Source organism: Corvus kubaryi, unplaced genomic scaffold (assembly GCF_017639235.1).
Source record: "Corvus kubaryi isolate FWS band 111438036 unplaced genomic scaffold, C.kubaryi_AGA036_p1.0 split1-131, whole genome shotgun sequence".
NCBI classification, from domain to species: domain Eukaryota; kingdom Metazoa; phylum Chordata; class Aves; order Passeriformes; family Corvidae; genus Corvus; species Corvus kubaryi.
The window spans coordinates 19,567,171-19,580,947 of NW_024582073.1; the positions used below are offsets into that span (position 1 = coordinate 19,567,171).

At 37.7% G+C, this 13,777-nt stretch overlaps 1 protein-coding gene across 2 annotated transcripts in view; it reads left to right on the forward strand.

The window, feature by feature from the left end:
* STK32B (serine/threonine kinase 32B) overlaps nucleotides 1–13,777 on the forward strand; it is a 162,475-nt gene that overhangs the window by 26,163 nt on the left and 122,535 nt on the right. For both annotated transcript variants that reach the window (XM_042053585.1, XM_042053584.1), the window contains exons 2-3: nucleotides 2,751–2,806; nucleotides 10,504–10,655. In XM_042053585.1, coding sequence (XP_041909519.1) covers nucleotides 10,537–10,655 — 119 coding nt within the window. In that variant the 5' untranslated portion in view covers nucleotides 2,751–2,806; nucleotides 10,504–10,536. The remainder of the gene's footprint in view (nucleotides 1–2,750; nucleotides 2,807–10,503; nucleotides 10,656–13,777) is intronic.

Genomic DNA, 13,777 nt, shown 5'->3' on the forward strand with positions numbered 1-13,777 from the left:
TTTTTTCTTAATGAAGATATGAAAATGTAACATCCCACTTTCTATCCAAGTTAAGCACAGAAATTAAGAAAATTTGATCAGCTGTTGTGGCTATGATTTTTAACCACTTATTTACCTTACTAATAATCCATCTTCAATTCCATGGTCTTGTGCCTCATTTAATAATTTCATTCTTATGGAAGTGCAATTTAAATTAAATCCAATTTAAAAATTAAGTTTTTCTAGTCATTCAGAGCAACAAACACGGGAAAGAAGGAAGTACAGAGAACTAGAATAGAAGTTATATGGACAATAAAAAATGTCCTTTTCATAGCTAAAGATAAATGCTTAATCTTAGTTTTACAAAAACAGAATAATTCTTCAAACTGATGTATTTCAAAACATGTCAGGTTTCAGAATATAATATAGTCAAGTATTACTGAAATGTGGCTTGACTCAAATTGAGATAATTACAGACTGTTGCAACAATTTTTCACTTTTTTTGGGAACTGGACTCAGCTGAATGTCTGCAAGGTAAAGAACAAATTCAAAATAAGCTTTTTTTAAGGAATGTTCTTGTTAAAAAATTTAGCAAAATAAGCAGGAAACACGAGAAAGTTTGAAAACACAGGAGTGACACAGAAAACACCAGCATGCTGTGCTGAATTTTTGGATGATTTTTTCCTATCAAAGCAATTAATGACATTAACATGTTGTTTAGGATATTTTCAACAGTGTTTTGAATTCCTACCTAAATTAATGATCATCTTAGACAGCCCAGTCATGCACTTGGGAGGGATGACAGGTGGGAACAGGATTTAAATGGATGTAAGTTTATGTGGAAAGGGGTTTTGCTAAACTGGCTATCTTCTTCATCGGACCAGTACCAGCCAGTGAGAGCTACAAGAGAGTGCCCTGCTGGTAAAAACTGTCAGCACAGTTCCCAGCTGCAGGTTGCTGACAGACAATCTCGATTCTCAAACATCTGGGTAACCTTAAATCTTACAGGATTCAGCACAAATAATTTTTTCCTGATTTTCAGTTTCCAAGCAGCTTATATATCCTTTGTAAAGTTTTGCATTTTTATTTCAGTATCCAAATTCTAAAGCTGCTATACTCACCATCTTTGTTTCCTGTAGACTAGAGTCTGCTGCTCTCAGCTCTGTCAGCTCTGGGTTTGATTTGTCTGCAGCAATTACCAGGAAGGTGGTTGCTATAGCTGCACTAATGAAAGGAGCAACCACGTTTCCTTGAAGGCAGCGTAAGCAAGCATAAATAAACAAATGCTTTGTGGTGTTAGTAGTGTAAATGAGATATTACTGCAACAGGGAAAGTAAGATATTAACCCTTTTTAGAGGCTTGATAGCTATCAACCTTTCAATTTTCTATGCAAAGCTTAGCTTGACATGGTATAATTTTTTGGCAAATACTTGAAGTATTATGAGTTTTATAGGATTTTCTCCTTCATCTTTATGTGAGTCCATTTTCATTGTAGTTATTCTTGTTACCACATTTTTGGGTGGACCTGGAACAGGTTGCTCAGAGAAGCTGGGGCTGCCCCATCCCTGGAAGTGTTCAAGGCCAGGTTGGATGGACTTTGAGAAACTGGTCTAGGGGAAGGTGTCCCTGCCCATGGCAGCAGGGTTGGAATGAGATATCTTTAAGGTCCCTTCCAACCCAAACCATTCTATGGTTCCATGATTTTTTCCAGTGACAGTCGGTGTCCACAGTTTTGCCAGTTACTGTTACATCAATGACAGGCACATAGGTGAAGGTCCATGGCCAAATCCAGGAACATAAGAAAGTTTTAATTTAAAAAAATCCTGTTAAGTTGCACTGAACTTTGTCATCTCCGGTTCACTGAATTTAGCTCTAAGTGTGATTCTTTTCTGAGAAGTGACTGTAAAAACTGTATCACACATTGTCGTGTTTGTATTTCAGTGGCTTTGCATCAATTTTGTTCAGGATGTTGTTGGAGTTTTTTTAAACTAGATCTACCAATGAAGATTTGAAGGTCATGCTGTGTTTAAACTCATGTAACACCAACAGTAATGGCATTTCTGAGAAATGAAATCTCACTCACCCTCACAGCAAAGCACTTCAGTGTCTAGGACAGTCTGTGCTGTCAGATTTCCTGAAGTGCAAGTAAATCCATGCTACTGCCAAGCTAAAATGGAATCTCTCAAAACAAACTTATGCTACATTTATGAAACAGTCTTACAATATTAGAATTAAGTATTGCATTAAGGTGGAAAACATTGGAAAGGCTGATCATACTAGCTCACCATGGGACAAGCTTCCATCACTGTAACAAAATATGGGAATTCTGAAGAGTGACTACTGTAAAAATGCTAACCATATGTTCTTATGTATCTGTAGGTAGAGGTCGTTACTTACTTGAATTATTCAGTGTCCTTTTAATAGATCTCAGTATTTCTGGAAAATGCTGAGCAGTTTTTGCTAATGGCTGCATAATGCTAACTTGTCTCGTTACTTGGTTAGGACAGAGATATGTTTCTTTCTGGAGATTGTGGACACTGGAGGAATTGGTGCAAGATGAACTGATGGACGAAATGAATGCAGCACATTTTAAAGCAAACTTCCTTTTTGCCAGCTATTAAGTATATTTGGTATTTTAAGAGAAAAATTGAATACCACATGGTAAAAAGATGTTAGTTGGACACACGGGAATTTCTTTTCTTGTCTGATTTCTGATTCTGACTTAGCATGCTACAAACTATTTTCCTTTTCTTCTCTCCTTTATTTTGCAGTTAACTTTGACCACTTCCAAATATTGCGGGCTATTGGGAAAGGGAGTTTTGGAAAGGTAAGAATCAACTTATTTTTAACAGTTAAAAGTTTAATAGGGAATACTTTTGTGGTTTTCTGGCTTGATTAAGGTAAAAGAATATAGGTTTTGTAGCCTTTTCCTTCTTAAAGACATCTGACAACCAGTATGAACTGTCTGACTATTCATTAAAAATATTTCTATTATAATCCATTCACTAAAATTAATTGAGCAAAAATTATTATACTAATTAATTATCCCCAGTGGAGATTAGCAGAATTTAGAAATCTGTCCTGAAAACAAAAATGAATAAAAAGGTAGGAGCAGACTACTTCTTTAGACTGTCCACCAGAGTGATCTTGTTCTTAAATCTCAGCTTATTTGTGTCTTTAAAATAATTGCAGTATTTTAAAGGCACTTTACATAGATTAAATCCTCTTGGGACTGTATAGACTGACATACACTATAATTATGATCATTGAGTAAATGTTTGTTCAATTCAATAGGATTTTCTGAAACAGAGAAGATTAATGGTTTGTTTACACTTGAGTAGACAACCTTTCTTTCCCGTAATAGTGATTATAGCAAGGTTTTAGATTTTAATATGGGTAAATACAAAGCCACAAAGTCAGAGAAAATCATATTTTAAAAATATTAGAAACCATTCCTCACAAGAATACATCTGAAGGTGAAATATAACTGATACTTGATCAGGTGACTGGTCAAACAACAGCTGTCTAGATCTTGATTTCAGCGATTCCTGAGTATATGCCAGCTCAGTGCTGGTGAGGCGCTTCTGTAGTCATGCATTAAGAACACACAAAGGATTTTGCTGGCCTCCAATGCAGAACAATGACTTTAATTTTAGAGAGGCTAGAAATACTTCTTGCAGAACAGCATGGTCCTTCATGGCATGGTCCTTATTCAATTCAGTAATTTTCAAGAGAAACCCTCTTTGAGGTCAATAGAAGAATATGCTGCTTGGGCAAAATGGTACTTAAAAACTCCTTAAAAATCAGGGCAGCAGAGATTTGTGATTGTTTATTATTGCAATACAGAGATGGAATACCATGCCAAACTAAATAAAGGTCCAAGAGTGCAGGTTAAGTACAGGAAAAGAAGTTAAAGATATATCCAAATCATACTAGCCGTCACAAAGGAAGAGCTACTTAGATCAGAGATCAGCATTTTTGGTTTGAATATTTAAAATTGTCTGCTTCTGAATTTACTTGGCAAATTTTTAATATTAAAATAAAACCCATTTCATCAGAATTTCTAACCTATCCTCTTCCAATGTACTTGGAACCTGCACCAGATGATATACCAGGTGTGTGCCAGTGTCTGTCTGCACAGATAATACAACCAGGTAGGTCTACACGTGCCCAGGAGTGCGGGCAGCTGCTTGGTGAGTGGTCACACGCATTGTGCCACAGCTTGCCTGTCACTTGGCTTGAACAAAAGAACCACCAGCTTACACAGAAGCTGTGGCTGTGATGGTCCTACGCAGGCTCAGACCTCACCTCCTTTATCTGTCCCTTACTTGGTGAAACCTGAGCTCTCAAAGGACACCTTTGGAGTGAGCCTGTTTGCTTCTAGAAAAAAGAGCATGCTCGTGGTTTTTCTTCTCTCCATACCCATTTCCTACCCTTCTCAAGACTGCTGTGATGTATCTTTTTCTGAAAAATATGCAACAGTGTCTATGAGATGGCACCTGCTCTTGACATGTCCCTAAGAAGCAGTGGGTACAGAGGCAGCAGCTGAAAGCAGGTGGCCACTTCTCAGAAAAGACACGCACTTAAGATACAAAGCATTTGATACCAAATGGCCTAGGAATTCCTGTAACAGCAAATGGTGCTACTGTGAACTGAAAATGCCAAAAGTGAAGGCAGGGAGCTGATTTCTGAAGCCAGCTAGGGGGACAGATCACAGCTGCTGAAGCAGCCAGCCCCAGTGGAGGAGGTGAGGTGCTGAGCATCACCTTGAGCTCTGTGCACAAGAGCGAGCTGAGCAGCTCTGCCATATCAGGTATCTCCTGCAGAAATATCCTGCAGAGGCCTAAGGTTGCTGTAGCAACCAGAGTAATTTAAGAAATATTGAGAGAGAGAGAGACGGAGATATTGAACCAAGAGCAATAAAATAAAAAAATAGAGCATGTCTTAAAACACCCTGTTGCTCTCAGAAAACAGAAAAGGCCGCAGAGGAGCCATAAAGGAAGCAGGCAGTTTAAGGTAAGCGTGATACTGAACATGGTGTTATATGTTGCAAGATGTTAGAGCAAAACAGACCCCAAGCAGTAAACACCCAACAATAGAGATTAACAGTCTTGCATCATTTTTTGACATTTTCTGCTGCCAGGTACTTCCAGAAGGACAATAATAGGAAAAGTTGCCAGCAATGAGGCTTCTAAATGAACAATAAAGGCAAGACTGACTCACAGAGACAGACATTTGAAATGGTGACTGATTTACCATGTTGTGCTTTTGGCTATGTTATAATAGGTCATTTTAAAATGGGCTGCTTTCTTTCCCTTGCCCATGGAAGGAAAAACAAGGTGATTCGTCAGAAGCCTGTACTCATCTGGGAAAAACAAGGTCTGTTACACCAAGGACTTTCCTGTTGCATTTGACAACTGCAAAATAAGGATTTAAGTTTAGAGGGAACTCATACTTAAAACATGTTCTCTCAGGATTGATCAGGATCTTCACCAATGCATATTCCCCAAAGCAGGTTCACAAGAACCACATTCATATAAACCTGTAAGAAAATTAGATGTTTTTAGAAATACCACAGAAATATTCACGAATTTTCTGAATGCCATAGAGAAGAGTGGATCAAAATCAACCAACAAGCCTTCATAAAATACGTAGGCTTGTTTCATTTTCCTGTATGCTGTGGAAGGGTGAGGGCCCCTTTGCAAGGGCAGAGACAGTAGAGGCAGAGGCATGTGATACCTTAGAAGTACTCTCTCCTGCTTAATCTGGTTATTTTTTTTTCCATGTTGTTATATGTAGAGCTATCACTCTTCTCAAACAAAATACTGCAAAAAATTATATATTTGAAGATCATCCAATCTGTACAAAACCAATGAGGATTGAAATACAAGAATTCTCATTGTCCTTTACTGCAACAATAACCATGTAATTGCAGGGTTACTGCTGCAAAATAATTTGTATTCAGGTGTAACAACTAGTTCTCAGAGATATTATAGTACCAATTTTCTTTGAGTTCTCTGTTCGTGGGAGTAGGTATATTGAACAATCTGACCTCCTTAAATTAAATTCAAATTATAATTTCAATGTACAAACTCTCTCTTGTTTGTCTAAGATGCTGAGACACAAGACTTAGTTCTGATTAATTTGGTTGTATAAAACAGTGACTTCCTGTGATGAAGTAATTGAAATTACAGTGGTGTAAACCAGATGGGAGCCCAGAACCACGTCTGCACTGATTGAGGGTACTTTAGTAAATAATATGCAAAATATTTCAGAAAAAATATGCTGCTATCCTAAAAGCAACATAGCACACAACTGCAGAGTATTAATATTGTTTGACAGTGTAACAACCCATTTTTTAGCTTGAGTTAATATGAAAGGATACTAAGCAGATGCTTCAGCTGCTCCAGATGTCATGCTTTGCTCAGGGGAATCTGGGAATGAATCTCCCTGTTTAAAGGAAATCCCCTGGCAGCATAAAGACAAACTTATGATATCCATTCTCCAGCCTCTTTGTGTAAATTTTTCCAGCTCTGCTTGTACACTAAGACTATGAGAACGATTTTTTCAGAGCACATGGGTAGAACAGACAGGGTAGCAGTATTTCAGGCAAATGCTCAATAGCAGATTCATCAATTCCCACCTGGAGGGTGAAGGATAGATCTGATTTCTGTCTTGTAGTCCTCTGTGTTGGGGTGAGTTCTTCTGCCCAAGCAGTGCCACAGCCGCTCTGCTGGGCTGTCATTCCTCGTGGCAGCTGTAGCTGCCCCATCTCATCTACTGACATAAGATGCATAGTATCATACAGGAGCATGGGTGAGTATGTGCTCCAGCTTCCAGCTCTCCACCTAACAGTGACTTTGTGCAGAGGTTTCTCTGGCTGTGGGTTTTGTATCTCTCCTCTTTTATGACCTGCTGTGAAACTACATCAGGTGGCAGTCTGAGAGGTCTAAGTACTCACGTGCCAAATTCAGACCAAAACTGAGACTAAGTACACCTTGTTCTTTCCAGACCATGTACATAGCAGCTATAAGTCTCTTCTAGTGGGAAACAGGAGTGTTTTACAGCAAGTTTTACAGCAAGTCTGATATTTCAGCCATCCCCATCTTTTGTTCTGGGAAGAACTTTGTTGAAACTACCCACGGCTGCTCAAACCTATACAGCATTATGCAGCTTCCTTCAGCAAACCTGTAGCAAATTCTGCCCCAGTTTTACTCAGCATGATCTCTCACTTCACTTACTAAACTCTGCAATAGCCTATAGGGCACTTTGTCACCAACAGCACTGTGTCTGTGTGACCTCTTAATCTGCAGATTAAACCTGATTTGTAGGTTCTCTGTTTTCTGCTTGTGAAATCAGAGGAAATCCAAGAAGGTAGTTTAGAAGTGGACCACAGCACATGTTGCTCTTGAAAAATGAAGCTTAGCCCTACAGCCATAACCTATTGGTTTCCTGCCCCAGATTTGAGGGGAAATGGCTCCAAGTCACTCTCTGTTGAAATTTCTTTTAACTTGATAGGTTTTAAGGCAGCTCACTGTTACATTCTAATAGAAATAACAAAAGACACCACCCTGTGATAACAACTATGTTAACAAAACCTCTTTAGAAAGGGAATATTTTCACAAGAGATTTTTAAAAATAGCACTATACTATTCCAGAGAAAAGTAGCAGGGATTCATAATGCCTGCCTTTAAACTACACAGATGCCTGTATCCAATCCAGTAATCTGCAGTCTCTTTAGGGCACATTAGAAGGGAAACCCTCCCAGGTACAGAGATAGTCCCCTGTATCTGTTTACATCTGTAACTTATGTGGAGATGGATGTTCCTGTCCCTCTCTGCTGACTGTGAAGCTGGATAGTTGTTGAGTTCACAACCCATATTTGCTCTGAATCATCATACTGTCTGGGCTTTGGTAAATGATATTCACAGGAAAATGGAAAGAGAATGTGAGTGTGACAGGCTTCCATACTGATACATGTAAATAAGGCAGCTCTGCACAGACTTTCATCATAATAAATCATCACAGAATTTTTTTGTTGAGGTGCCAGAGCACCTTTTTATCCCTATTTTAAAATTGCTCCTTTGGAACAAAAAACACCCCCAACTTAAACATTTCCATTAAGTCTGCACATGTGAGAAGAGCTCGAGGGCTTTTCCTTTCTTTCTTGCATTAGTGGAAAGTTTCAATCCGTTGATGTCCTGCTCAGGAGAAGAGCTGACATCCAGCAGGTAGAAGTGCCAGGGAGGATCTCCACTATGATCCAGTGCTGTCATAGCAATGTCAGGCGTTTTTCACAATAACATCAAAATGGATGCAGGTTGTGTTTCCTGATTTTTAGTAGGAAGTAGCTTTATCATATTAATGAAAATCCTATTGATTTTGTAACCATGCTAGAAGATTTGCGTAGGTACACATTGCTAGAAAATGTTTACTATCATTCTGCCTTGAAGCTGTGTGTTAGACAAGCTTCTACCAACAACAGAAGGTCTGTTTCAGCTGTGCTGAACACCCTTGTCTTTACTGCCAGGTAAGAGAACTGAATGCCTTCTGGAGTCACAGTAGTGTTTCAAAATCTGTTTACATTACATATGTAGATGCTGCAGGTGATCTTGGTTTGCCACATCGGTCAAACATGTAATTTTCAGCTGGGTAAAACCCCATTCTCTCAGCAGTCTCTCTAGTCAACCCTTCAGTAGGGAGGTTTTTACTGTAATGGAACAGGAGACTTCTGCAAACACCTAACTCTTGGCCAAATAGTACATGAAAATCATGATGCAAACTAATGTACATGACTGAACTCCTGGACTTAGGTTCTGAGCTAAAATCTCCAGCTGTTGTACTTTATAATGTACTCGCTAAAATGGAGTCTCCACATAGTCTAAGACAGGATGTCGGGATTTGCCCCTAAAAATATTGCTTAGGCTTTTGAAGGACCTGTGGGAGCTTGAAAAATTCATTTCTGTCCCTTCTTTTCCCATTCAGTTTCAGCTCGATCCCAGTTGCTACTTTTTCTTCCTCCAAAAGGCCAAACACAAATCCCCATTGTTCCACAGGCAGGGTTCTTTCCATATAAATGTGAACCTATAGTTATCTTAAGGGCATCAACAATATTCAGATTTTTCATAACAGTCCAAGGTGAAAAATGAAACAAAACTTCAGTACTCACCATTGTGCAAAACTGATGGGCTCAAAGCAAAATGTTACCATCCATGTTTTCCTTAATAGCAGAACACCTCCTGATATTAGGAAAGGTAATTAGAAACTCTGCTTAATCATGCCTTATCATTATAGGTTAAAGGTACTCTATTAACTCTGCTATTTGGAGTAGATTTGAGCTCAAGGACACATTTTATGAAAATAGAGTTTCAGAGAAACATATGTGGTTTGGCTTTGCTGGCCCTGTTCTTCCTAATTTCAGCTGTGGGAAGTTGCCTTAGTTACTCCTGATTGTTTCTAAATATTGAGTGCATAAGTTCCATAAAATACAACTCGGACATAAAGGATTTCTTTTTGGCTGTCACCATGTTATAATCTGATCTCTGAGCACAAATTTCAAGAGTGCATATTATAATTTTTTTGTGCGTATATGGGAGCATGTATGTGTATGTGTGTGTACGTACATAAATATACAAATAAAAAAATAATTCCCACACCAAGTGAATCCAGAATACCTTTGAACTTAGACACTACAGACCTGTGATACCTAAGTCAGATGTTTGCAGTACATTCAGAACAATTGTCTATTTCTGTGTTGCCAAAAATTGTACTTAACCTGATGCTTGGTTGTGGTGCTTGTGACACTCTCCAGCTCCATTCTCAAGGTAAACTACCATGACAAAAAACAATCTAGACTTCCCATGGGAGTTCTCTTGACTAAGATTTTCTTCATGCATTTACATTATTTGACTTCTTTCAAAAAAAAAAAAAAAAAAGGAAGATAAAGTAAAATCATAGAAGTTTACTGCCAGAGAGTAAATCATTGTAATGGTCTCTCATGAATTCAGAAATATTATGATGAATATCTGTATAAAAATTCTTTTTCTTTTCAACAATAATTAAGGGAGCATAATTCTGATATTTAGATGAAATATTGAGCCTCGGTAACACAGGCAAGGTTTATGATGCAGTAATCAAGATGTGAGTATTGACTTGTGGGAATGAGGACAATGATTGCGCATTTTCCTAGGCAGGAGGCAATAATTTCTCTGACTAATGAAATAGCATGTGATTTCAGCCATTGGCATATACTCCTCTCAGCTTTACCATGTAACTTCTGAAAATCAGACACTTTTCTGGGTCCCCATTTGTTCTTATGCAGGGTTGGGTTGGTTTTTTGTTAATTTTTAATCTATTACAAAGAATCCTGCAGAGCTGTGAAGTGAACTTACGAAGGTGTTACTCAGCTGTAGTATCCAGATCTGAATTAGTGAAATATCATTAAAGAATCCTTTTATTCAAAGTCACAATTGAATTCACTTTCTTAAGGTGTCAAAATTTTTCTTTTACTTTGCTGCCAATTAGGTGTGCATTGTACAGAAGAGAGACACCAAGAAAATGTATGCCATGAAGTATATGAATAAACAGAAGTGCATTGAGAGAGATGAAGTTCGCAATGTTTTCCGGGAGCTACAGATAATGCAAGGCCTGGAACATCCCTTCCTAGTCAATCTGTGGTAAGAAAATCTTTAAAATGCTTTCAAGGATTTCTCATTTTCTCCTTGTTGCTGAATCTGTTCAGATTATGTAAGGCTGGAAAGCTGAAAAGAACAAAAGATTTTTGGTGACCTCCTTTGTTAAAGGTATTAAGGTTTCACAGAGAATTTTTTTTTGTCATTAATATTTTAAGGTGTCTTTTTTAATTGGAATATTTAAGCATCATATTCATCTGTTCATTTCTGGTTTGGTTTCTCTCCAAACTGTTACAGCAGTGTGTGGAAATGTGTTGTCCTGTCCAGCTTCATCATTTATCTGTGATAATACCTGGATTAAACATCTTTCATAAAGCCATGGAATATCAAAACCAATAATTCATTTAATTTTTTTTCTTGAGTTGATTCAGAGAAAAGTCAAAACTCAGTTACTTTCTAAAAATTACTGACACAGGACAGCAGAAAAGTGTCTTTTTGTCCCCTGGAATTTCCCTTATCTTCTCCATGCTAGCCACTGAATCTCTTGGTCACATATGAGTGTGAGAAAATGCTGGTCAAGCAATGACTAGTGTCAACTATACCACCAGCATAAAGTATTTGCTGGCTCTTATGTAGTGTGATAATACTCGTTGGCTTTCATAGTGATAGTAATAATGGGATGCAGAGTTTTCCTCCTTTTCTAATGACCTATATCATTCAGAAAATAAAAAGGTGGAGGGGACATAAATCATTATGATAATAAAATTGTTCTCTTTGTGAATAGCTTGATGGTCACAATGCACACTTGATCTTGTGTTTTGTGAGTTTTAGCTGCCTTACTTGAGGTCAGTGTTTTGCCCATCCCTTAGCTCACTCCTGGTGCCAGGTTAGCACTTTTCACCTTTTCAATTAAAAGCCAAATTGTGTTCTGTCTTGAGTGAACACAGCTTTAGTATAATTGCACTCTGTTATAACAGCAAAGCATTTGAACACAAAATTGGTTCCAAAATGACCTAATTATATATATATATACACATATATATATGTGTGTGATCTCCACTTGACATGAATGATCTGAGCTAATCTAATACCCTGTTGAAGGCTTAAAGAAAAAGATATAAACATTGTGACTATAATACAAAACTTTTCCAGTATATTTTCCAAGGTTCCAGCAACCTGTAGTCTTGGGATTTCTTGACCAAAGATATACCATATCTGTGCCTAGGAGCCTGTGGATTTCTCTGTTGTGCATTTGTCTACCTTTCTTGAAATCCCACTAACTTTTGTTCTTTATCAGGAGGTATGGAAGTTTCCACTGTGTAACTACACACTGTACCGAAACAGTCATAAGTTAATGTGGTCTGAGAGATAAACATAACAGTGTTGAAAGACTGAAGATCAAATATTTATTGTGAAACAAAAACAATGCTAGATTCCCATAACAGAATTATAATCAGATGATAAATATTGTTTCTCTTTTTCTTTTTCCATGCCAAATATTAAACTTGAAATAAGCAATATTTTAAAATGGTATTAGGCATTATGATGCTTTTTATCCTTCCTGCACTTCTAAGGTACTGTCACAGGATCTCAAGACTCAAATGTTATACTATATGTGTGTATGAGAAATGCAGAAAATGAAAGAGAAATATAGTACTCTGGAGCTAACAAAACATTTCAGGCATACAGGACACTATTCAAGATGCTTCAGTGCACTAACCATGTTTTATATTTGATGTCTCTAGCTATGGTTATAGTTGACCAATGTATCTACAAGTACTGATCTCTTCACTCTCATGGCTGGTGACAGGACTTGAGGAAACATCATGAAGTTGAGGCAGGGGAGGCTTAGGTTTGATATTAGGAAAAGGGTCTTCACCCAGAGGGTGTTTGGGCACTGGAACAGGCTCCCCAGGGGAGTGGCCACAGCATCAAGCCTGACAGAGTTCAAGAAGCACTTGGACAACACTCTCAGGCACATGGTGTGACTTTCGGGGTGATTCTGTGCAGGGCCAGGAGTTGCACTTGATGATCCTTTTGGGTCGCTTCCAACTCAGGATATTCTGTGACTCTCTGATTCTGTATGAGGCTCTACTGACATTCAGGGACTTGGACTAACACTATCAGAACTGTAGAAATTTTTCCAAAAAATAATTTCATTGACCCTTATTATTTTCACCTGAAGTGTTCACCTCAAACACTGCACATTTAAATGTTTGGTGATTCAAAGCCCTGACTCCAGTGTGAGCTACTGAACTGCTGGAGAACCTGTATTTCACCCTGGGATAGCAAAGGGAAATCTTGAGCCTGAGCCTTCCCAAAATTAATCTAGTCTACCCCAAATAGGTCTTTCCTCGTATCAGGCTCATAATATGTTTCTATAAAAATTAGCCTTGAACAATCCTAAATGAATTTAGAATAACTTCTGATATATTTCTGGAGTGTCTACATTTGCAGGCTACAGTAGCATGTTCCAGACTTCTGACTTCTCTGTCTCAAATTTCACCTGAATTTCAAGACATTCTATGCATTATCTTCAAATAATGATTTTTGTTATTGAACTGCAACAAGGGCAAATCACAAAAACCATAAGTGATCTGTGAATAATGGTCACATCTGTTCTGTTAACACTAAGCCATATGAAGCTTTTAAACATACGAATTGTATTTCATTTATTTAATATTTGAAACTACATTTCAAATGTAGTTTGAGAAAAGGAACAATGCAAGTATGAATGGAATAGTCCTTAAATATATTCCCAGAAATAATGTCTTAAAATAACATTTTCATTGATTGTAGGTGAACTAGCATCCTGTTTAATGTATTTTTACTTGAAATTTAGATGCAATAATAATTTGCACCAAATACGTTTACATTGTAGTTATAACTTGTATTAGATGATTAACACAAATCCATGAATTTTCCTCTTATGAGTCAATTCCTGACATGCTAATGGAAGGAAACAGTTGAATCTGCATTTCTTCTGTAGTAATTGCAGCTAGATTAGTTTCAGAGTTAGATTTTGTTGTTTGTTTTGTTAATTGCACTGTAAATGTACAAAGGGACTGTAACAGGAGCCACTAACGCTGTATTGTTTCAGGAACTGGAATAGTAATTTAACAAAAACCAGTTATGTCCTGCTGTATGGGGAATAACACAGCAGCAGC